Below are 25,106 nucleotides of genomic sequence, written 5' to 3'. Positions count from 1 at the left end.
TCACTGGATCAATATTGCTCTAAAGAAGGGAATATCATCATTATGGCCAATTCATGTACGCTTCCATTTACTATTTACAACATGATTATCAGTATGAGATATTGCTTATGGTTGATCATTAGAATCAGTATTAGGATCATATTTTGTTTTTGCTTACATTAGACTCATACTTACTATAAACATCTTTTTGCAACATATCTAGTGATTTCATTTTTAGAAACTTTTCTAATGTTAATATATGATTCATATATTAGAGAAGATTAAATGTAACTCACAAGTATTTTATTCTTCCAAATTAGTGAGATATGTAATTACAGAAAATGTGACAATGTCACTTAATATTTAATCAAACAATTGTAGTAACTTTAATTATATCAATCGAAGTTAGAACATTAAAAGTGTTTCAGAGGTAAGGATGGAACATCTACCAAAATAATTGGCGAAGTCTTCTAATATTCACTCCAGTCATTTAGTCATTCGTTCGATTCCTCCATTTATCTGTCTGATCGGTTGTACTTGCTAAAGACATTTTGATGTTAAAGTCAGCAATGATTTGATTGGGTGAAAGCAATAAGTGTTATAATAAATGTGAGAGAAAAGTCTCAACAACCATACAATAATTACAAAACTGCTTGATTTACTTAGACGTCATTCGATCAGGCTTACCAGACAGCGTCACATCTAACTTGCATAAAAGGACACATGGTGGAATTCTAGGGGAAATACAACTGTTGGAATTGGAAGGGAAAACCATTGGTAACCAGTTGGTGTTACATATCTTCACAAGTAGACTCTATGGCATAATCATGTGATTGTTAATTACATAAATGAAAATATTCTTTAAAGTATTCTTAATCGGCCGACTGTTGGTCGACATGTTACATCAACTGACAAACCACAACGGTCAAGGAGGTCATATCCTACCACAGTTAGTCAGTGGTTGATCGACCAACTGGGCCATATAGTACAAAAAGTAATAAATATAAAAACTAAAATATCAAGATAATCTAAATATTCAAGTTTAATAATTATCTTTGATTCAATACATTAAAAAAGTTTTAAACAAAAGATTGATACAAGTTGATTTTAGAAACAAATATTTGAAGAGTTAAATATGTTTTTTCGTTCTTAACTTTTGGTGAAAACTAGAATTAATACCTCTTCGAAACTTTAGCCTAAGTTAGTCTCATTTTTTTGAAATGCGTGAATTTAATCATTTTAACAAAATTTTGTTAGGTTTATTTGACGTTTCAAACGCATTTCATGATGACATTTGAGTTGTTTGTCTGTCTATGAAAAACATTTGAAACATTAAATAAACTAAACAAAATTATTAAAAAAATCCAAATTCATGCATTTTTAAAGTTAGGGAACTAAATTTGGCGAAAGTTTTGTGGATGAACTAATTCCAATTCTCACATGGAGTTAAGGAACAAAAACATATTTAACCATATTTAAAAATAGAAAATAGATTAATTTAAGATAAAAGATTTATAATTAAAATAAGGGTTAAATATGATTTTGGTCCCTTGACTTTCAGTAAATCTTGGAATTAGTCCATTTCAAAATTTTGAACCAGTTTAGTTCTTCATCTTTCGAAATATGTGAATTTAGTCCTTTTAATCAAATTTTGTTAAGTTTATTTGACATTTCAAACGCGTTTCATAATAGTATTTGACTTAACATTAAAGCAAAAATGTGTCAAACAGTATAAAAAACTCAAATACAATCCTGAAATGCGTACGAAACATATAATAAAGGTTTAATTACTCGGTCGGATGGTACCCACTTTGGTACATGTGTGTCAATCTGGTACCCGCTTTTAAAAAAATATCGATTGCATCCCAACTTTTAAAAAAGTACTTCAATTAGGTTCCTTTCAAACGGAGTTGACTAACGTCGTTAGTCAACATGCCACATGTCAGTCTGTGGTTTTTTTTATTTTTTTAAATTTTTAAAATTTTTTTTTTAAAATTTTTTTAAATTTTTTAAATTTTTTAAATTTTTTTAAATTTTTTGAAAAAAAAAATGCCACGTGTCAGGTCCCTGTGTGTGACACGTGGCATTGTTAGTGCCACGTGTTAATGTCACTATCAGATATCATTGTGTTGATTTCGATTTAGTCCCCATATATGTCTTTTTGTTTCAATTTAGTACCTACTTATGTGTATCTGATTCAATCTTGACCTAATTTTTTTTAATAATTAAAATTCATTTTTTATAAAATTAAAAGTAATTAAGTATAAAAATTTTACAAAAATTAAGTATTTAATATTTATATTAAAATTTAGTGATAAAAGTCATTTTATTAAGTCATTTTTAATAAAAAAAATTAGTATAACATTCAGACAAATAGAAATTTTGGTTTAAAATTAGTAAGAGACAATATTGTTCTATTTTGGAAAAAAAATTAACAAAACATGAGTACTTAATAAAAAAGTAATTAATAAAGTAATATGTTAAAAAGTCATTTTTAATAAAAAAATATTAGTAAAACATTTTATACAAATAATAAATTTAGTCTAAAAAATATTAATAAAACAATATAAATATTAGTACTTAATTTTGCAAAAAAATTTATACTTAATTAGTTTTAATCTTAAAAAAATGGATTACAAAAATATTTTTCTTATTTAAAAAATTGAGACAAAATTGAATCAGATACACATAAGTGGGTACCAAATTGAAACAAAAAGACATATATAGGGAATAAATCGAAATCAACACAATGGTATCTGATGGTGACACTGACATGTGGCATTGCAATGCCACGTGGCACTGACTCACACAAGGGACCTGACACGTGGCATTTTTAATTTTTTTTTTCAAAATATTAAAAAAAAATTCAAAAAATTCAAAAAAAATAAATAAAATAAATAAAAAAAATCATAGACTGACACGTGGCACGTTGACTAACGCCGTTAGTCAACTCCGTTTGAAAGGGACCTAATTGAAACACTTTTTCAAAAGTTGGGATGCAATTGACATTTTTTTTAAAAACGGGTACCAAATTGACACATTTGTACCAAAGAGGGTATCATCGCAGTAATTAAACCTATAATAAACCTACCAAAATTTGATTAAAATGACTAAATTCACGAATTACGAAAGATGATAAACTAAATTGGTCCAAAATTTAAAAGTGGACTAATTCAAAAATTTAATAAAAGTTAAGGGACAAAAACATATTTAACCCTTAAAATACAAAAGAAAGTAGAAAATTTAAAATATAATTAACATGTTCGTGCTCTCAATTATATCTTTTGATTATGAAATAAATTATGCTGGAAGAAATTACTGACCTTCTGCACTTAAGATATTAATTATTACTTTTGTCTACGATTAATCCTTATCAATATTATGATAAAAAAAAATCTTATAATAGATTTAAGTAATTCTCTTGTTGTTGCGTTTTTTTTTTTAAACATTGAAAAGTTGGATATTCCATACATATTCAAACGCCTAAATAATAGATTCATTCAAATAAATTTTCAGTAAAAGAGAAATAATCTCAAATCTTACCATTATCATTTCTGAAATGAAAATATTTAAATATAAACATTTTGATTTGAAAACTATCATTCAAAAAACTAGGCGCCAAAAGAAATATATAAATTCCCCCAATTTTACCTGAATCGTCTGAGAACAAAACTCTCTTTGCATCAAATGTCAACGCTCTTCATCGCTCTCCAATGCTATCAATGCTCCACTATGCAGGTACTCTCTCTCTCTCTCTCTCTCTCTCTCTCTCTCTCTCTCTCTCATTCTCATTCTAATTCTAATTCTATTGTTTATTCGGTGAATGTGTTCAGGTGAAGCAGAAGAAGAGCAGCAACAAATGGAGTTGCGCGGTCTGTAATCAGAAGCAATCGGTTCGAAGAGTCTTTGCCCAGGGATTCATGGCTAAGGACGTCCGCAAGTTCGTTCAGGACTTCAACATGTCGCGCCAGTCCTTCGACGACGGAGAATGGCCTCTCGCCGAAACCCTAGATCCGGCACCGGAAATCTCCGACGGCGAAGTGAGCCGCCAAAAGAGGAGGAACGATTGGTCTGCCTACCTCGACCAAGAGGATCATCACACTCTCGAGGAGCAACAGCTTCATCATGATGGTTTGTTTTACAGATTTATACAGTCAATTGGTATTCTGAATTTTAGAAATTTGTTTTTAGTTAAATTTTACTTATTTTCTTGCCTTAGAATTTCCTGAAAATAAAGGCTGGCTTTGTTCTAAACTGTGTTTTTGTGGTTGTCATTGTGACCGACTATTGCGGTTGTACAATGTTAAACTTTTTGTCTGTACCAACCATGAGAAAGAATTATACAAGTATTTTAATTGTTGGTGTATATTATAGGGTTTGTACTTAACATTAGAAAGTACTATAAGATTATTTTGATCATTGCTGTATCTTTTACTGTTTATGAAATCTCCCACCAATGAACAAACCATAAGGTACCTCATTTGCATTTTTTCAACATTCCATACTACCACACTAGTTTGATTGGTGACACTTATAAATTCAAATATAAATTAAAAATTGTTGTGAATGAGGTGACACTTGTAATTAAAATGAAAATTGAAATTGGCTGTAGGTGAACTGCAACAGATTGTATGACTGAAATTTGGTGGTTGCTGTTATGGACAACTCTACAAAAGCATTATTGTGGTCATAATTGTGATTGCGGATCGCAGTTTAAAATCATATGGTGGAAATTTAAAAAGAATAGATTTTAGAATATAATTTAGAGTTTAATGTTTATATTCAGGTAAAATGGTTTTATATTATCATCCAATCTCATTCATTGTTGGTAAGACTAGTTCTGATTATGGTAAAAGTGAAGAAAATCTTTTCTCTTTAATTCATTCATTCATTTGGTATAAATATATTTACAGAAAACATCTAATACTGAATATAAATTAAACTGGAGAGGTTTAGTAATATTAATTGTTTTATATATGTAGTATGTATGTATATATAAATTGTAATGTTTTTAAGACTATTTTTTTTTTTTAATGTTAATACTATTTTTAACTGGTCTTATATATAGTGATTATATATAAGTTAAATTCCAAATTGTGATGGATTGAACTGCACAGATGATTGCGAAAAGCTTGTAGTGACTGAGTTACAGAAGGGTATGTTCAAGAAGAGCAGGGTGACGGAGAATAATGCTGCAGGAAGTGACAAGTTTTTCAAGAAGACACTTTTCCTTAACTCTCAAGGTGCATATTCCTTTATTCTACAATGTGTTTCTGTATACCTTTTTTTTTATTTCACTTTGCTTAGGAGCACTACCAAGAATTATTGGCTTGTTACTTTATTTGTGAGATTTTATCTACTTGTGCTTTAGGGATTAAGGGTAAACAAAACAAATATGTTGTAAAATTTCATTATGTCATTAAACTAAAAACATTTTAGATTATTAATTAATTCATTAAATAACTTGGACTTTGTGTCATTTATGTGGTTTCACTTTGATGCAGAGGATCCAGTTACACAAAGAGCTACATCAATGATTGAAAACAATCCAAAAAGAAGAAAAAATGACGTGACAGTATATGATCAGGTGACTCAAAAATTCAAGCAAACAAGCACTGAGATAGCCTCCAAATGGAGCAGATACTTAAATGAGTACGATGACAATTCAGAGTTTGGACTGAATAAAAGCTTCAACGTGGACAAAATTTCAGGTCCATGCAATAACATTGTCTTAGAGACCATAGCTAATGAAAGGGTGGAAGATGATATTCACCCGGATTTTATGTGAATTGTATCAATATTTATGATTGTGTGGACCAATTACTAGAAAAAATCTCTACTTCATGAAATGAATATAACAAAGCATCCTACAAATGAATATAAACAGTACTACTTTTTTGGGCTATTTGTATTGTTAGGTTTGTATATATTAGAAGGGGAGATAAAAATTTATGATCTAATTACAATTTGTTAAGATCATGAGCACACTGCATACTGATTGGAAAGAAGGGAGTGTTTGTATATATAGTGTTTATTGTTTAGATTGATTTATTGAAACAATGATTCATTGAACTTTTTTTTATTTGAAATATTCATTGTGATATAGGAATATTAATGTGTACATTTTGAAATAATGAATAATTCCTGGTGCTATACACTACTAGGAAACAAAATGAAAGAAGAGTATGAATGTTGTAAAAAAAAGGACAATTTAAGTTTTTATTATTACTTAATATAATTTAAATCTTACTTATTTAGAATGCGTACATGTTAAATTGTACAATAATGTTTTTATGTAAGAAAAAAAGAGTGAAATTTGAAATATAATAAATAAGATTTGTTCAGAATCAATATTGATATGTTAAATAAAACTTTTTGGTATCACTTTGTATTCTGTAAGGAATATTTGACATACTTTTAATGTTTTTCTATTATAAATTATTATTGTAGTTTTATTGTTTCTTTCATAGATAATTACATTTACAATTAATCTTAAGAGGTCTGGTGTAGTTCTTACAATTTCAGGTGTGTTTGATTTGGCTTCAATTTATGAATGTATTCTTCAAACAATTAAAAATTTGAGAAATGTCTAAAAGGAAAGAGCAGAAGAAAACAAGTAAGGCTATAACATATGAAAGAAATGAATACTATTGAAAGCAAAACTCTAACATATACAGACTTGAGCAAGACGTATGCTATATATAATAGAAACAAAAAAAAAAAAATCAGAAAATTGCACTTAAGTGCAAACAAGGTGTCCTAGAGGGCAGCAAAGAAAACTATAAAAACAGTCATTGTGTTGAGTGAGAGGGCGAAATGGCGAGCGCATGAAACAGAATATGATTTTTTTTGCTGAATTTTGAGTCTCCCTCAAGTTAGGAGTAGATAATTGAGCACTCCCAACTTGGAGCAAAGTTGATGAAGGAAGAGTTTTGGTTAAGATGTTAGCTTATCGAAGGTTAAAGCATATGGATAGAAAATATGTTAAATCACCCATATTTTTTATCTTAAAAGTTTGATCAAGCAAATAAGTAATATTATTAATTTCAGAAATATCATTTCCTACCAAAATAACATCATCAACATAAATAAAAAAAGTTGGTACTTTTAGCTAGAAAATTTTCGAATAAAGATTGATCAGGGGATTGTTTTGAGCATATGTGAGAAAAGAAAATCATAAAGCTTAGCATAACATTGTCCATTACTCTATTTAAGGCCATAAAGAGACTTGTGTAAATGACACTTGATTTTCTTTACTATGTTTCAAACTTGGGGAAAGTTTCACCTAAGCTTCTTAATTTAAATATCTATGCTTAAAATCATTATTAGCATCTAATTGTTTATAATGCCAATTATGTATACAATCTAAACACAAAAGAAGTTGAACAATGGTTAATTTAGTTACATAGGAAAAAGTATCAATAAAATCCAATTCTTCTAATTGAGAATAGTCTTTTGCCATAAGACAAGCTTTATACTTATCCATAGAACCATCGTCATTATATTTGACCTTATATACCCATTTGCATCCAATAATAATTTTGCTTTTAGGTAGAGAAGTGATAGTCCATGTTTAATTCTTTTATGAGGCTAGATGCTCTTCACTCATTGCTTTTCTCCAATTTTCTTGTTAAGAAGCACTTTCTTAATTTTCTGGTTCAATGTTAGCATCAATAGAAAGAACAACCTACTTAAAAGAAAGTGAAAGTCTGGCAAGAGATAGAAAGGATTGAATGGGATATCTGACTTTGTTTTTAGTGTCACAAGATGCTATGAAAATCATGAAATTCTTCAATCTCAGTTTCAGAAACATTTTGATCATTGAGAATCTCAATGGTAGTATTAAATTCTTCAAGAAAATAGTTAGTGAAATTAGCTTGATCATTGAGACAGATAGGTAAAGGAATCCACGAAGAAGTATTGTGTTCCTTAGAAGAATGTGTGTGTGGAAATTGATCCTTATAAAAGACAACATTCCAAGAAACATTGATATTGTGAGACTAAAGATAATAGACAATGTAACCTTTAGTAATTGGTTTAAAACTAAGAAAAACTCAGTTTAAGCATGTGGACCAAGTTTATTTTTGTTAGCAATGATAGTAGATATGTAACATTTGAGTCAAATCAAACACTTCATATAATATTTCAAATGGGGAAAGATTTTTAAGAAAAGGAGTGAGAATAAAATTCATCAAATGAACCACAAAATTGAAAGCATAATTCCAAGATCGCATACAAAGGTTAGATTGAAAAATTAATGCACTAGTGACATTTAAGATTTTGTTTTTTTATCGGCAAAAATAAATATATTGAATACAAGTAACATTTAAGATACGTTGATGTTTCCTTTCTACGATGTCACGATGTCATTTTGTACAAGAGTTTCAATGCAACTTGTTTGATCATGTTGATGTTGAGTTTCAAAATCATCCATGATCATAACTAATGACTCCATCGAATTTTCCAAATTGAATTTCGTAAACGCAATGAAATTAACTAAGTTTATAAGGGTTTCAACCTTGTTTTTTCATAATGTAGAGGCATGTACATTGAGTATGATCATCAACTATAGAGAGAAAATATCCAAATATCAACATGAATCAATTTAAAGGGTTCACATGCATGAGATGTGCTATGAGGAAAAGGAAATTTATTTTGGTTTACAAGATAACAAATGTCACATTTAGTAGACTCAATGAGCTATATATGAGGACGTTTTTGTTTCTTAATAAGTCTTTCATCAGAAGGGTGACCAATCTTAATATGCCAAATGTTATATTTCATAGAATTACAATGAATAATAGAAGAATTAACTTTTTTTATATTGTGTAGAAGTTTTAAGCATATAAAGACCAACATTATTGTCAGCTAAACCAATCCTCTCTCTGGTTTTCTGATCCTGGATAACACATAAATTTGAAGTAAATATATACCTTCATAACTGAGAATAAAAAACTAGTTTAGAAATATAAGTTATATGCAAAACTAATGTATAAGACATCTTTGAAAAAAAAGCATCTCTAAGCATGAGTGACCATAACCTTAGACCCATTAGGTAACCTAAAAACAATATAGGTTGTATTTGGTTATAAGAAATGAAATTCAAGAGAGAAGAAGATAAATAACCAGTTGTATATGAATCAATAATCTAGGTGGTTGAAAGTTCTCTTTGAAATAATTACACAGGTAGAAAACTTGCAAGATGTAACATAGTCGAATGGGTTAACCACATGTAAGTTTTCACTACAAAAAAACTATCAAATTGTGACCAATTTTATGACAAAAAAATATGTTTAGAGACTAATTTAGAAACAAATTTTCTAACTAGAGACTAAATTAGAAATCAATTCTTTTGGTAGCCAAAATCTAGGTAACTAATGTTAGTGACCAATTTAGAAACCAATTCATAATAGAAACTATTTTAGTTTCCAATTTACCAATTATAACTTTTTAAAATTATTTTAGTTACCAATAATTTTTAGTTTAAAAATTGATATTTAAATTCGTTATTATAGTGACTAATTATTTTTTGTCACTAAAATTGATCATTAATCAAGAATTTTCTTATAGTGTTTATTATTGTCAACATTAGACACAAAAAATGCTTGTAACGTCTGTTATTTTTAGCTTTTGACGTCTGCAAAAATACTGACGTAATATATGGTGACGTTAAAATTCACGTCTGAAAAAAACTGTCGTTAGCTAACATCGGAAAATAAGAACCAGACGTCCCTTTACGTTAGTTAAATCCGCACTCGACGTTCAACTCACGCCAATAGAGGAAAAAAAAAGGCTAAAATTGACGTCTGTCAGTGCAAGGACAAACGTCAATTTCAGCAGTTTTTTTTTAAAATTTTGACTGTATTTACATATTCTCACATCTGAAAATCAAAAAATTCCTAGAACATTTACAACAACGTGGTAATTTTAACTCATAATTGTAAAGTTGTCTAAACTTTTACAATTACCACAAAACTAAAACATTCATCAAGAAATTGTTCTACAAAGTTTTTAAAATAAAATTGTAATGTTCTAGGGCCTAACTTCATTGTTCCAATCAATATGTTGTCCACTCTTGTCTTAGTGTCTGGATAGTGTCTTCCAATAGAGATGATGTATTCTTGAAGCGCTGAAAAGATAATACAAATTCATTATGCATGAATATCATTTGTTTAAAGTTTGATATGATTTATAATATCTTAAAGATATATACATATATTATTACCTCTATCCATTCATCTTTAACTGCAGCTCGAATGATTGTTCTTATCCAAGACATGACATAATACCCACATTCCCATGAATCTTCTTGCTTGTTACACTAAAGATGACAAGGAAAATAAGCACATATCAAGTTCATAAGTTGACATGCAAAAATAATAACTTGGTAAATGAATGAGTTACAACCTTTGGGTATAATACTTTAATCTGTTGTGCTCTGGCTTACCCATAACTCTAATGAAATTTTGGAAACATAAAATATAGGTTAGTTTTAATAAGTAAATACATATGATATGAAAAAAAAAGAGTAACACTTACTCTTGTAACATGTTTTTCAAAGCATTTTTAATCTTCCAATGTAATAAGCAAAACCATACAACCGTGCATTGATTTGGAATGATGACCAATAGTTGCCAATGAGACATATCATCAATCACAACTACTTAGTTGAATAATCAACAATAATTCATAAAATATTACAAGCAATAACACCTACCCATCAATGTACAGCGCAATGTAAATCTCTTTGTTTGACTCAGCCATCCATGTTTGCAAATAACTTTTCACGTGATCAGGTGAATTTGCAGAAGCTTGAATGGTCTGAGGTTCAATGAATCCATACATGGAAGCTCGGCATTGTTCCACAATTACTTTGTCTATGTACCTACGATAAAACAGTTAGGTATAAATTAAAAAGTACCATTTTCAAGTTCTAAATGTGAAATACAATTAAATATCTTACATACACCATAGTTGTAAAATTGAAATATTTAACATCTTGTCACCCGTAACGATCTCTAGTGCATCATTTAGATTGATGTACAATGAAACATGATAGTGGAGGCCAAATACTCTTAACTCTCACTCTAGCACTATCGATCCTCTCTTCAATTTGTGTAACCTAACTTTTCTTCTTCTCCGCGAGCCATCTGCCGGCCAGCGCGACCTCCGCAGGTGAGTTTTCGACCTTTAATCTTGTTGGGTTTTCATTTGTGCACTGATTTAAGCATTTTGAACTGATTGGATTTCGTTTTGGTCTCCATTTTACATAAATGCAGGGTTTTCCTTCTTTGCACCGTGAAGCTTTTCGCTGGCATCCCACCCTCCTCCATCTGCATCCTTGTTTTTGCTACAAGAGGTTAGTTTTTCATTTTCCTCTAATTAATGTATGCGTTTATTTTGTATATTTTTTCGGTTATTTTTTTTATTACGAAAACTATGATTTTTGATATATTTGGAATAAAAGTTAGATTTATTATAAGATGTGTTGCATGTTAAAATGATTTTAATGTATTTTGTTGATTTTTTTGGCTTATTTTTTTTATTTTAAATTTTTTGATAGCTGATAAATTTGGAATAAAATTTATATTTATTATTATATTTGTTGCATGTTATCATTTTATATGCATTGTTATTTTATATGTGAAGATTTATTATCATTTTAGTTCACAATTTTGAGCAAACCTTAGTTCCATTTGAGATCTAGTACAAATGATTAAATTTTTAATCGTTTGTATTAGATCTTGAATTGTCCGGTCGGACAGTTTGAAAAAATTTTACAATTCAATTTATAAAATTGTTATTTTTAAACCAACTCTAACATTTGTCTATAAATTATTGATATATAAATAATTGAAACAATATTTAAATAAAGTTTAATGCAAAATATACATTTAAATAAACTTAATTTTGTTAAAAACATCAATTATAATAAAAATACCATTGTAAAATTTATATAAAAATTAAATTTGATATAGGGATGAAATTGATTCAGTTTTAAAAAGATTGGGACCAAATTGAGACAAAATAACAAATTCATGGACTGCATTGAAACTTTTCACATCTAATAGTGACACGTGGCATTGCCACTACCACATCACAATCTCTACCACGTGACACAATGTCAGATTGACACGTGGCAATTTTTATTATTTTTTTAAAAGATTATAAAAAAATAAAATTTAAAAAAATTTAAAAATTTAAAAAATTAAAAGATTAAAAGATTAAAAATTAAAAAATAATAAAAGAAATAAAAAAACCACGTGTTGACACGTGGCACATAGTTAACACTTACTACTAACGGAAAGGATCTAATTGTAACGAACTTTTTAAAATAAAGACTTAATTGAGTCAAATAAAAATGAGGGGACATACTTGAGATTTGGCTACAAATGGAAACCTCTGAAATGATTTAACCTTATATATATATATATATATATATATATATATATATATATATATATATATATATATATATATATAGTTTGAGAAAATTCTTTAAAATTTATTAGTTTACCCTTCTTCTGTGTTTTTGTCTTGTGTTGTTTGTTTTCCTCTTGCGATGATCACCTATTTGTGTTTAGAGTTAAAAATATTTGGTATGTATAATTGATATATTTATATAGTCCGATTATTTGTAAGACTGTATTAATATACTTTATACATTTGTTTATTTGTTTTGATCACTAAGGTGAAACATCATATTTTATTAGTTTTAAACTACTAAAATTTGGATGTTTAAATTTTAAACATCATACTATTATTATTGTGATTTCTTTAAAAAATATTATTATTGCAGAAATGACAAGTTATCTGATTAAAGAATTAGAAAATAAGTGTGAAAAAAGTTAAAAGTAATACATCTCATAACGTTATTATAATTTCTATTAAAAATATTATTACCGTGAGGTAATAACAAAATTATCATATTAAAGAATTATGAAAAATTTCAAAACATCGCGTTATATTTTTGTGATTCCTATTAAAAATATTATTATTGGGACAATAACAAATGATATTAAAGAGTCATGAAAAGAAGTATGAAAAATTCCAAATCACATAAAAAATTAAGTATTAATGGACGAGAGATAATGAAAACACCTAAAAATAAGAACTGAAAAAAGTTCAAGGTAATTAACTATTAAACTACTTAATAATTAAAATTTTCGGAAACGTTTAAAGTGATTGAAAAGTATTATATGAAAATTATTTATGTTAATTATCTAATTTTATAAAAGTTAATTCATATTCTCATAAATGATTGATGTAAGTTGTCAGAATATACACTTTATTTTTCAAATTTATTAGTTTGCAACAAAATAAGAAAATTAAATATTTCATCTTTTAAAAAAATTACATTTTATCATATAATTTCAATTATCTTTTAAGATTTATTATTGTCTAAGATAAGAAATATTTTTGTATTTTCAAATATAAATAACATCCTTATCATCTAAATCTACTTATTTTATAAAATTAAGGGTTAAATATGTTTTTGGTTCCTTAAATTTTAGTAAATTTTGAAATTAGTGCATTTCGAAACTTTAAACCAATTTAGTTTTTCATCTTTCAAAATACGTGAAGCATTTCAGGATTAAATTTTTGAGTTGTTTATACTATTTACATATTTTTGCTTTAATGTTAAATCAAATACTATTATGAAACGTACTTGAAATGTCAAATAAACTTAACAAAATTTGATTAAAAAAATTAAATTCACGTATTTCAAAAGATAAAGAACTAAATTGATCTAAAATTTTAAAATAAACTAATTTCAAAATTCACTAAAAATTAAGACAAAAACATATTTAAACCTAAAATTAATTTTGTAACAACATAAGATATAATATGTAAATATAATATAATATATAATATAATAAGACATTTGTACATATTATGGGTGTCGAAACGCTTTTGCCCGTTAAATTCGGTTTAGGTTTAGACCAAATTACATTAAAAGATTGAACTCATCCCACCACTAGGAGAGCGGCCGGACTAGTAGTTTGAACCGTCATTTTCTCATCCCCGATCACCAGCTCACTTATCAGTGATTATCAGTGATTTCTTCTTCTTCATCATAAACCTTCGTTTTCTCCATCATAATCACACCCTGTACATGACAGGTATACCTCCATACACACAAAAAACATAGACACGAAATCCATCATCTTCTTTTCTGTACTGAGAACCCTCACGCCGCAAAAATTCCAATCCAACCGCAAATTCCAATCTGCAAAAATCATCACAACCAGAATTCTCAATCCACAAAATCAAGACATCCAGAAACTAACCACAAAACATTAGTGCGAAGAAGAGAAACGAACCAGAGCAAAACCATAAATTATTAGAGAACCATAAATTAGGGCAAATGAATAGAAGAAGAGAAACCAACCTAATGTCGCAATCGTGAGTGAGCTTCGCCATCCTGGGTCACCTTCGCCAATATGAAGACTTCTTGTTGTGGAGTCTCGCAGTAGAAAGAAGAAGCTTAGCAAAACAAATCAAAGAAGAGAAAAGAAATCGAAGAAGAGAAACGAACATGTGTTACTATGTTGAGCTTCACCGTCCTGGGTGACCTATGCTGTCTCTCTTTGAGTGAATGAAGAAATGAAGAAATAACACATTTAAAATGGTCCGTGTTGTGACCCGACGGACTGCGAGTCAGGCGGACCGAACTTCTCCGAGCTGATGGGTTCAAATACGTGACCCGACACACCCTTCTATCAGGTTGGCAGGTCGACCCATTTTTACACTTTTAATAAATATACTAATTTTTAAAATAATTAAATATTTTATAATTCTCAAATAGGATAACACCCGAGAAATTATAAAATAGATTAAAACACAAAACCAAATAAACAACGTAAATCCAAAAGATAATAAGTCTATAACTCAGTCCATAACATAAATTTATAAAACTAAAATCCTTGACACCCTTAATAGTCTAAAATATCTAGTCCGGACAAAATAAATAAAGTCTAGTTGGAACCTCAAAATTGTCTCAAAATATCTAAAACTGAAAATTATATCACTTTAGTTTGATCACCAACTTCAGAACCTGCTGCTGCCTCATGAAGCACCTTCATTGCCTCGGACACCTTTGTCTTCAAATCCTCAGGAGATTCAATAAGATGAATCACTTCAGCTTGATCCATTTCCAGCAACATTCCTGTGACTTTTGCAGTCTGGTTACTTGGAGTAAGACGTTCCACCAGTGGATATAAATGTTCACCCAGCATCTACAAGCATTAAAGTTCACAATCATTTCTCAATTATATATACAAAATCAATTACATAAAATCATGAACATAATTTACCCTATGTTGATTCTCCGGACTAGCAGAAGCCAAAGCTGAAGCAAGTGTAGTAGATGATGTAGCAGAAGTCTTGACATCAGTAGGAGGTGCAGTAATGGCAACCGGACTCACCAGATGATGGGGCATTACATATTGATGCATGCCATTTTGAACATTTGGTATTGGAAGTGAATGGTTGAGAGTTACCTAGTTTCAAAATTTCAAAGTTATCAAATTTATCAGTATGTATATAATATTTTGTATGAAGAAGAATACAAGTATAGTATGGATGATCTCACATTTCCCACCCTTCGTGTAGGAGGAACCATCCTTTGTCCAGGAGGACCCTGCCTCTGGAGGGGGTATGGCATCATGAAATTTGGAGGAACCCCACGCATGCTTTGTGGCAACACTTGAGGTTGAAAACCATAGCCTGTTGCCTGAGGTGAAACAAACCCAGTTGTTCCTGGACCAAAATATGCTGGATGATATCCAGTGATGCCAGCAGAGAAAGGTGCAATTTGCATATGAGAAAACTGAGCCTGAATACAATAAAACAATATATATTATTATAAAAGTCTAAAACAAGATTCATACAAAATTTTTAACAATTAAATTTCCATAACTCTCTCTTAATTATAATCTCTTGAACTGATATTTTTTAAATGATTTCTATTTTTATATTTTCTCATAAAGTTATTAAAATTTAGTTGTCCAATTTAAAAACAAGCACACAATCACCTGTAAATTAGCCTTCCTTTCTTCCTTTCGCTGGGCTACTGCAACATACAGAGGCTTTTGTCCAATTATCTTCCCATTCATTTCATTCATCTGAAAATAAGTAAAATAAATAGAAATAAAAAAGTAATAAAATAAATATAATGATTAGTATCACAATCTCACAATCTACTACTCTATATATATAAAGATTAAGAAAGTATATATAGTATTATTATGTCAATCTTATATGATATATATAAATAAATACTTACGGCTCTAGTGGCTTCCTCCGGAGTAGAGAATGCAACGAAACCACAACCTTTGCTACGACCAAGAGCGTCCATCATTACCTGCACAAAAACATTGTATTAGGGATAGAGTAATTTTACACATTCCATAAAGGATAAACCAATATATTACGAACAAAAACATACCTTACAAGACGTCGTTGTTCCAAACACAGAAAAAATCTCTTTCAACTTTTCATCATTAAAACTGTCATCAAAGTTTTTCAGATACAAGTTAGCACCTTGAAGTTTGTCAAATTTATTTCTTTTTTCCTGTTCAAATTTGGCTTTCAACTCTGCCTCTCTTTCGGCCTTCCTCTGAGCCCTCCCTACATACAAAACCTTGTCATTGTTGATTGTGGTTCCATTTAGCCTCTCAACAGCAGTGGCTGCAGAATCTGCACTCTCAAAATTCACAAAACCAAAACACCTGGACTTCCCCTCTGCATCTTTCATGACCACAACACTGGTTATAGTGCCATAGGTACTGAAGAGTTGCTTAAGGTCTTCCTCAGTGTATGTTTCAGAAAGGTTTTTCACATACACATTGGTGAACTTTGGTGATCCATCGTTCCCCGGAGCCCTTTCTTGACGCCGAACAAAAAGCCCAACATACACCTTCTTATCATTTATCAACATGCCGTTCAGTTTCTTGATAGCATTCTGAGCAGACTCGTCATTGTCAAATTGCACAAATCCATACCCTTTTGATTGACCATTCTCATCAACCTGTACCTTGCTAGATAGCACATTTCCAAAGGCAGCAAAAGTATCATACAGTGCCTTGTTATCCACTGATGCATCAAGATTCTTGATGAACACATTTGCGAATCCGCTTTTCCTAATGCTGGGGTCACGGTGAGAAAACATAATCCGAATGGGTTTTCCATTCAGAGGAGTGAAGTTCAAATGTTCCATGGCAATAGCAGCTGCAACAAGCACGTAGAAACGTTGTAAGTGGAGCGAAGAAAGACAAAAAAAACACATCTTCATTCCACACCCACACCATGAAAACAAAATTCACTGGAAATATGTAGATCAACACCAGATCTAAGCTTAGACAAAAAAACCTAATCGGAAAAAACCAGTCTGAACCAAAATAATCGACTTGTTAACCAAATAATAATGATAATACACAGGTGATAATGAATAATGAAACCCAGTACTTCGATATGGAAAAAAGAAATAAAAAGTAATAGCCCTAAACACAATTAAAAACACCACACACCTATGACCCTTACAGAAGACGAAGATCAAAATAATCAAATCAAATGCAAAACAAAAGGGAAACATCTGATCCCAAACAGAAAAATAATAAATAAAAGTGGGTATGTTTTTCTTTCCTCCCAATTCAAATTCAACACAACCATCTAGATATGTATATTCAGATCCAAGACTTCAATTAAAAATAATTAAGACAGCTAGCTATAGATCAAATCACTCAAATACAGAAAAAGAAAAAAATAATAAAAACAAAAAAAAATTAATAAATAATTAACTCAGGATATGTTTTTCCTTTTCAATCCAGTTCTAAAAAAACCCCAAAATCCAAGACACCTCCATCCAACAGAATCAAATCCACAACTCCAATAAAAAACAACAACCAATCATACAGATATCAACATAATTAAAAAAACAATTATAACCAGTACAGTCGGCCACTCTAGGTCAAAATAATCAATGAAGAACACAATTACCCAAAAATAAAAAAAAAATAATTGAAAAAAATATCTCAGGATTTTGTTTAATCCTTTGATTTAAGAACAATCACGCAACTATTTCAACAACAACAACATATACAGTATAATCACATTCAAGACTTGAATACAAAATAGTGAAATAACTAAACGACAAAGGACGATAAAACAAACCATCTTGAACATTGGCGAAATTGACATATGCATAGCCGAGAGAGGTTCGCCTAGTCTGATCCCTGCAAACCCTAATCGAAACCACTTGAGCCACTTGACTGAACAGATCAAACAACTGACTCTCTATCACATTGGCGTCGAGATCCCCGACATACAGAGAGGCATTCCCGAATTGCGCACCATTCAACGCTGTGGCTGGAACCGCCATCGGAGCAGAAGAAATCACCGCCGCCATTGTTTTTCTGCAAAAATTTGAATCCTCCTTGAAACACACCAAAATTTCACTCTGAAATCAATGCAACAGTATAAAGTGTGTCTCCAGAAAAATAAAAAACAAAATGAGAGAATTGGAATAGACAGAAGAACAATTGAGAGGATCGGAAGAGAGAGTTCTACCGGAGAAAAGGAAACTAAGAATTTTTTTTTGTTTTGATTTTACAGTGTTGCTCCCTGCCTAGGGAACAAGAGTGCCAAGGGCTATGCTCTGTGTTGGTGTGAGACTCTGAATAAGATCATGCGTGGGACTTATATACACGTTGCGGAGACCTCGTACTGTTTAGGTTTTCGTGAGATTGCGTGTTTGCGTGTTTGCCATGTTAGCAAATGGTACGTGCCGTCACGAATCATAAAGAGGCACGTGCCATGTTTTTTTGTTTTTTTATACCTTTAATTGCACACGTTGATATTGATGTTGATGTAGGTCACATTTTTTTCACTTCTCATTGGAGTATATTTTCTGACATAATTAAGGAACAGTAAGGGACCATTCACCTTTACACGCAAACTTTAGAAAAATGACACGTCATACTTACATGGGACCAATCAAAAGTGTGTAAAACAAAAAAAAAACCAATGAGAACAAAACAATGAATCACTAGGGTATTTTTGTAATTTACCTTCTTTTTGCTCTTTTACTGAGACAGTGTCGATTCAGGTGATTTTTTTAAATGGTTGTCATTACGATGATGCACCGATATTTCAACTTAAGTCATGAATTTGTGTTTGACATGTATTATGTCCGATACTTTAAAATATTTTAATAATATTTATTAATGAAGTATCTGCTTTATAAAGTCGTAATACACTATAATAGAATCTTTGAATAGTGAACAATTTTAGTGACAAAAAATAATTAGTCACTATATTGACAATTAAAATAGTTTCAAAAAATTATAATTAGTCTCTAAATTGATAATTAAAATAATTTCAATTATGAATTGGTTTTTAAATTGGTCATTAACATTAGCTATCAGGTTTTAGCTACCAAAATAATTGGTCTATAATTAGAAATTTTGGATTCACACATTAACAATCATATATTTATTATACTTGTAAGAATTATTGTACATTTTTCAATATTCATATATCGCGTATCTATCACGTATCGTATCCTATTATTTTGAAAATAAATGTATCGACGTATCGGATACGTATCGTATCCAATACACTTATCGTATTTGTGCATCATAGGTCACTAGTGTTCTTAGGACAATAGTTAAGGAATAATAAATGTATTTTGGTATTATTATTTTTATATTAAAAGTTAAAATAATTAAATGTAGTATTTAAAATAGTATAAATGCACATAATAAATTTTATAAAGACAAAAATATCCTTTTAAATTTTTAGACATTAACTTATTAATAAAACAAGGACTTTGGAATTTTTAAGGTCTCTACTAAAAGGAAAAAAAAATTCAATTAAATCTCAAATTGATATTTTAATTGTTCTTTTTTTTAACATTTTGAGATGTTTAACACTAATTTTTTTTTTGGTTTTTATGTTAATTTATACTTTCTTATGTTTTTTTTAATTTTTAGATGTTTAACACTTTTTTTTTGTTGATTTTTCTGTTAATTTAAAATTTCTTATATTTAATAATATTTAATTTTTAGCAACATTAAAATATAGTTATTTTATTATTTAATTACTTTTTAACTTTTATTTGTGAATATTAAATAAAATATTAAATACACATGTACAATATTTATGGGTATTTTTGTCTTTTAAAGAAAATAAAGTTACATTAATGGTTATTATGTCAGATTTTATTTAATATCACACTTATCTATATACTTTTGTAGAATCCAATATATATTAATTATCTTTAACTAGTGTCCTTAGAGCGATTCACATGATTTTATTTTTTCAAAATTATTTTATTAAAGGTTCAGGTTTTACAGACTTAAAATTCAATTTTAATAATATTAAAATAATAAATTAAAGTTTATTATTGAGATATCTTTAATAATATTAAAATAATAAATTAAAGTTTAAATATTGAGATATCTCTTAATTATCGTTGATATTCTCTAATATTTTTTATAAATATTCTCTTTTATAATTATATAACTTGTACAAATATATACATTTACATAATTATAAACTAATTATAAATTATAATAGAGAATACTCATTGAGAATATTAGATATTATAATAATTATTAAAGATATCTTATTATTATATAAGAAAGTATTGATGAGGAATACCGAGAAATATTAATAATTATTTAGAAATATCTTATTATTTATTTTAATAAAATTATTGTTTATTGACTATTTATATGTATTCTTTTATCTGATATCGAGTGTTCTAAAGTATTTAAAACATAAGGTTCAAGTTTATGATACTCAATATCATGCCATGTCGAGATGCTTACGTTGAAGTTGAGTAGGTTTATAAAACCAAACTATTTATCTCTTTATTTTACTGCAAATTATTGGTACTATATATGTTCTTATCTCTTTTCTTGTTTCTTTCGATTTTATTTATGATGTTTACTTTTATTTTATACATAGGGATGTCAAAAAATCTATATCCGCAGGCTGCGGATAAAACCCGCAACAAATAAGAAATGAATATTGTAAATGGATACCTACGAGTAATGGGTACAATTATTTTGAATACCCGCATGTTAACGGGGCGGGTACGAGTATCATAGTATACATACTCATGGATACCTGTACCCGCTATACTCTAATTTAAATTAAAAAGAAAAACATGATTAAAATATTAACATATTGATTTTGAATGAGTTATTTTTTTATCAATTAGTTTTAAAAAAAAAAATATTTCTTTGTAAACTGTCATTCAACACTATTTAAATGAGTTATTTGGACTTTGTTTAAAATTCATGAATGTCATGTATTGTATGTTATTTGAATTTACGATTAAAATATATTTTTAAATATTTATTTTTATTTTTTTATAAATATTCGCGAGTACCCGTGAATATTAAAAAATTATGCAGGTACTCGCATAACGAATACCTAACCAATATAAGTACAGATACAAGACAGATATTTATCCACTAGATAGAGTACGAGAGAGCTATTACCATAGTTTCATTTCTCATAGTTTTTTTTTTTCTTTCACAGAAAAAAAAAAAAACACCAGAGTTACTTAGGCCAAACTTTATTTACCAAAATAAAAAATAATAATAATGCCATGAGTAATTTTCCAGTAATGCTTAAGTTCTTATATTATTTTTTGGAAGGAATAAAACAACATATGTATATTGGATTCATTGAGAAGAGGAAAAGTATGTGATGCAGGAACATTTCTCATTTGTTGAGATAAGATAAAAGATTATTTTGGAAGTGAGTTCTTAAAAGAATTTTGTTCTTTGTAGTAGATGATTGATACTAACACTAATGATGGTGAGGGGTTGGGATAACAAAAACACTTGTATTTTTATATATCAGTCGATATAGTTAGTATTTACGTTATTATATTTTTTTATACTATTTTTTTATTCAAGGTTCTCAGTTTTTGTTTTGCCACATAACATGTTTCAATGTTATCAATTCATATTGTTTTCTTTCCGTAACGTCTTTCTACTGGAACTCAGTGGCAGTATCATATTTCTGATATGGAAATAAGAGACAACAATAAAACAAGGTTATTACAATATAGAAACGAAGCTAAAATCTTTTAATATTCTTGAAGAGAAATTAATTAAATGTCACAGTTGGTTTGGGTACTTGCATTCTCCTTTGCATTGATTAATCTTCATTCATTCTGGTGAATGATGATTATAAATGTGTTTGATTAGTAATTGAAACTACGTTCAAGGAAGGTGTAAAATGACAAAACATTGATACAAACACCAAAACCTCTATTATTTTTATAAAACACACCTTGCTTGCTATGGTAAAATTCCTTTAGTTAATTGGTTTTGTTTGTTTCTTTGTATAATTGGCTAAAATGTTTTTTTTTTTTCTAAAATTTAGTCCGATTTCTATATTTGCATGGAAAGGGAAAAATATAAATCCTTGGATAAAATCATAATAATATCTATCGATCAGTATTCCAAATAAATATTGAATGACAAGTTTTATCATAATATCTAATTATAGTTTTTTCCAATTGTGAAATAGATATCATATTCATTGGTTATTAACGCAACTAAATCTTGATCGAATTGTTTTGGTAGGCACTATTCTAATGTATTGGTTGGTATCATCCTCAAGATGCACCATTGGTTGAACCAGGAATTACGTTTGACCTAATTCTTAAACAAATAAATCAGCTTCAGATATTGAAATATTTTTTCATTACTTTGAGGCCATGTGTTTCTAACTACTTACCTGTGAAGAGAGTGAATGAACCTTGGTTTCACTTGCAGTGTCTTGCTTAGACAAGCTTAAGGTCCACCACAATTATTTATTTTATTTCATGTATATATGTCATAAGGATAGTGGCTAGTTTTTGGATATTTAGTCCCAATTCTATAAATAGGAGACTTTGGTTTTGCCTACATAGTAATATTATGACTCACGCCCACTTTAATTTAATTATGCTTTTATGTAGATCATTGTGGCTTTTATGACCATTTATAACTATTTTTATAAATCTACTTACTTGAAAATAAATTTAGAATGTTCTTTGAAAGAAAATATCAACCCTTTTTTCATTATAACAATGTCGAGAATTAGCTATCATAACATTATGTCACCACTGTGCCAAAGGATTTTAACGATGGCTAAATTAGGTTTATGAAGACGGTTCTCGAGTCATCTTTGAAAATACTGTCGTTAAAAGCTTAGAGAAATGACGACGGGTCCAGAAACAGACGTCATAGTGGTAACATAACAACAACGGTTTGGAACATCATTATTGAAATCCATCTCGAGTAGAAAGTGGCACAAAAACAATGACGGTCTATGCACAAACCGTCGTCATAAAGCGACTTCCTTTAGTTAAATAACAGCCAAAATTACAACGATTTAAAACTTACCCTCGTTGAAGAGTATAAAATAACGATGGTTATGATCAAAACCGTCGTTATATGTAGGCTTTTTAAAACAAAAAACAAATCAGGTTAGTTTTGTGGATTAACCCAAACTGGTAATAAAAATACATTCAGAACAATTTAGAAATTGAAACAGTTCAGAAAATACATCTAGAGACAGTTCAAAATATTAAATGATCCCTAAAATTAGTATAAACTAACTCTAACTCTTGTTAACATTGACCACGCTTGTTGAACATAAGCTACTGCTCTAGAATTCATTAGACTTGGGTCATTGAATATGTGCAAAAGTATAGGAGAAGTTAATAGTAATACATACATGTAAATTAGTTAAAGTTAGAATTAGTGCATGAAAGTTAACATATTACCTCATCTCAACCATTTTCATAATTGCCTTGCACAATTGTTGTCATCCATTGCATAATGAATAGTCATACTACACTCGTAGTAAGTTATAAATTAAATGATCATACTAACATTAAATGAATTATATATATATATATATATATATATATATATATATATAATCGAGTTATATAAATAGAATTCCTTATTTTTGTGTATATTTTTTCTAAGTTTATCGTGTATTAACTAACAATTTATCAATTTTACCTTTTAACTAACTTTTCTTTTTAATTTTAATCATTTTTTAATTTAGTATCATTTTAAAATTTAATCATTTAAATAATAAAATTATAAAAAATATTTATATTTATTTTAATAATAATATTTTATTATTTTTTGTTAATACAAATAAGTTACGTTTCACTAGTATATATATTACGGAAGTACATTTATTTGTTTTAAGTGAATTTACTCTTTTGGTCCTTATTTTTGTCGAGAAGTGTCAAATTGATCCTTCAAATTTTTTTTGTCTCAATTTGGTCCTGGTTTTTTTTTTTTAAAAGATTCAATTTGGTTATTGCCGTTAGTTTGACCAAACGATGTTGATATCAATGTCACGTGTCAATTTGTGATTTTTTAAATTTTAATTTTAATTTTTTTTACACATGTCATTTCATGGTTGTGTCACATGTCAAAGAAATCTCAATTTGGTCTTCATATTTATTTTTAGTTTTAATTTAATCCTAATTTATTTTTGTAAACATGAAACAATATTGTCCCTTAAATTGAAAGTCACTTTAGTTTTTATATAAATCTTATGGTGGATTCTTACTAAGTTAACATTTTTATTAAATATTTCTAGAAATATTTTTAAATTAGTTTTAAAATCTATACGAAATACATGTGTTAGTTAGAATTTGAATGTGATTATTAAATTTAACGTGAAATGGAACACAAATCATGCATTCAAAAAATACATGAACAAATTAAAATTAATACATTGAATAGTAGAATTCAAGATTCAAGTATTAACTTCATATCAATTCACCCATGTAAGTTGTCCTAAATATTTCATATAAATTTTAAAGTTTATTTAAAAATATTTCTACAAATATTTAATAAAAATATAAATTTTGTAAGAATATCAGCATAAGATTTATACAAAAGGTAATTTGAGTCTCAATTTGGGGAGGGACAATATTGCTTCATTTTTACAAAAATTTGGACTAAATTAAAAGTAAAAACAAATATAAGGACCAAGTTGATACTTATTGACATGTGGCACAACTATGAAATGACATATGTAAAAAAAATTAAAATTTTAAAAACCACAAATTAACACGTGTCATTGAC

General features: G+C 28.7%; 2 protein-coding genes across 4 annotated transcripts; one reads left to right on the top strand and one right to left on the bottom strand.

Annotated features, from left to right (window-relative positions):
- The first annotated feature begins 3,630 nt into the window (after positions 1–3,630).
- On the top strand, positions 3,631–5,998 carry LOC114182400. Its single transcript, XM_028069269.1, has 4 exons — positions 3,631–3,717; positions 3,813–4,110; positions 5,097–5,222; positions 5,484–5,998. The coding sequence occupies exons 1-4, from the start codon at positions 3,667–3,669 to the stop codon at positions 5,765–5,767; spliced, it is 759 nt and encodes a 252-aa protein (XP_027925070.1). The 5' UTR covers positions 3,631–3,666; the 3' UTR covers positions 5,768–5,998.
- An 8,804-nt stretch (positions 5,999–14,802) lies between these two features.
- LOC114182506 (polyadenylate-binding protein 5-like) lies at positions 14,803–18,642 on the bottom strand. 3 transcript variants are annotated; one of them, XM_028069389.1, is made up of 8 exons: positions 18,550–18,642; positions 18,154–18,415; positions 16,430–17,211; positions 16,268–16,345; positions 16,017–16,106; positions 15,575–15,817; positions 15,297–15,482; positions 14,803–15,218 (listed from the first exon to the last, which is right to left on the bottom strand). In XM_028069389.1, exons 2-8 carry the CDS (start codon positions 18,386–18,388, stop codon positions 15,003–15,005), a joined length of 1,830 nt encoding a protein of 609 aa, XP_027925190.1. In that variant the 5' UTR covers positions 18,389–18,415; positions 18,550–18,642; the 3' UTR covers positions 14,803–15,002. The 3 variants fall into 3 exon arrangements, with proteins under 3 accessions (XP_027925190.1, XP_027925189.1, XP_027925188.1); XM_028069388.1 differs by having other exon boundaries at positions 14,943–15,218; positions 18,154–18,439; positions 18,550–18,636; XM_028069387.1 differs by having other exon boundaries at positions 14,943–15,218; positions 18,154–18,395; positions 18,550–18,636.
- Positions 18,643–25,106: the final 6,464 nt, after the last annotated feature.

Source organism: Vigna unguiculata, chromosome 4 (genome assembly GCF_004118075.2).
Source record: "Vigna unguiculata cultivar IT97K-499-35 chromosome 4, ASM411807v1, whole genome shotgun sequence".
NCBI lineage: Eukaryota > Viridiplantae > Streptophyta > Magnoliopsida > Fabales > Fabaceae > Vigna > Vigna unguiculata.
This window is presented reverse-complemented; position numbering and strand designations above follow the sequence as displayed.

What these genes read in the sequence shown, in the direction of transcription:
- LOC114182400 (XM_028069269.1), top strand. Translation starts at nt 3,667, where the DNA reads ATGTCAACGCTCTTCATCGCTCTCCAATGCTATCAATGCTCCACTATG. An exon ending in GCAACAGCTTCATCATGATG is followed by an intron (nt 4,111 to 5,096) that starts GTTTGTTTTACA and finishes TGAACTGCACAG; the next exon opens with ATGATTGCGAAAAGCTTGTA. An exon ending in ACTTTTCCTTAACTCTCAAG is followed by an intron (nt 5,223 to 5,483) that starts GTGCATATTCCT and finishes ACTTTGATGCAG; the next exon opens with AGGATCCAGTTACACAAAGA.
- LOC114182506 (XM_028069389.1), bottom strand. Translation starts at nt 18,388, where the DNA reads ATGGCGGCGGTGATTTCTTCTGCTCCGATGGCGGTTCCAGCCACAGCG. An exon ending in TTTCGCCAATGTTCAAGATG is followed by an intron (nt 17,212 to 18,153) that starts GTTTGTTTTATC and finishes TGCTTGTTGCAG; the next exon opens with CTGCTATTGCCATGGAACAT. An exon ending in CTACACGAAGGGTGGGAAAT is followed by an intron (nt 15,483 to 15,574) that starts GTGAGATCATCC and finishes TTTTGAAACTAG; the next exon opens with GTAACTCTCAACCATTCACT.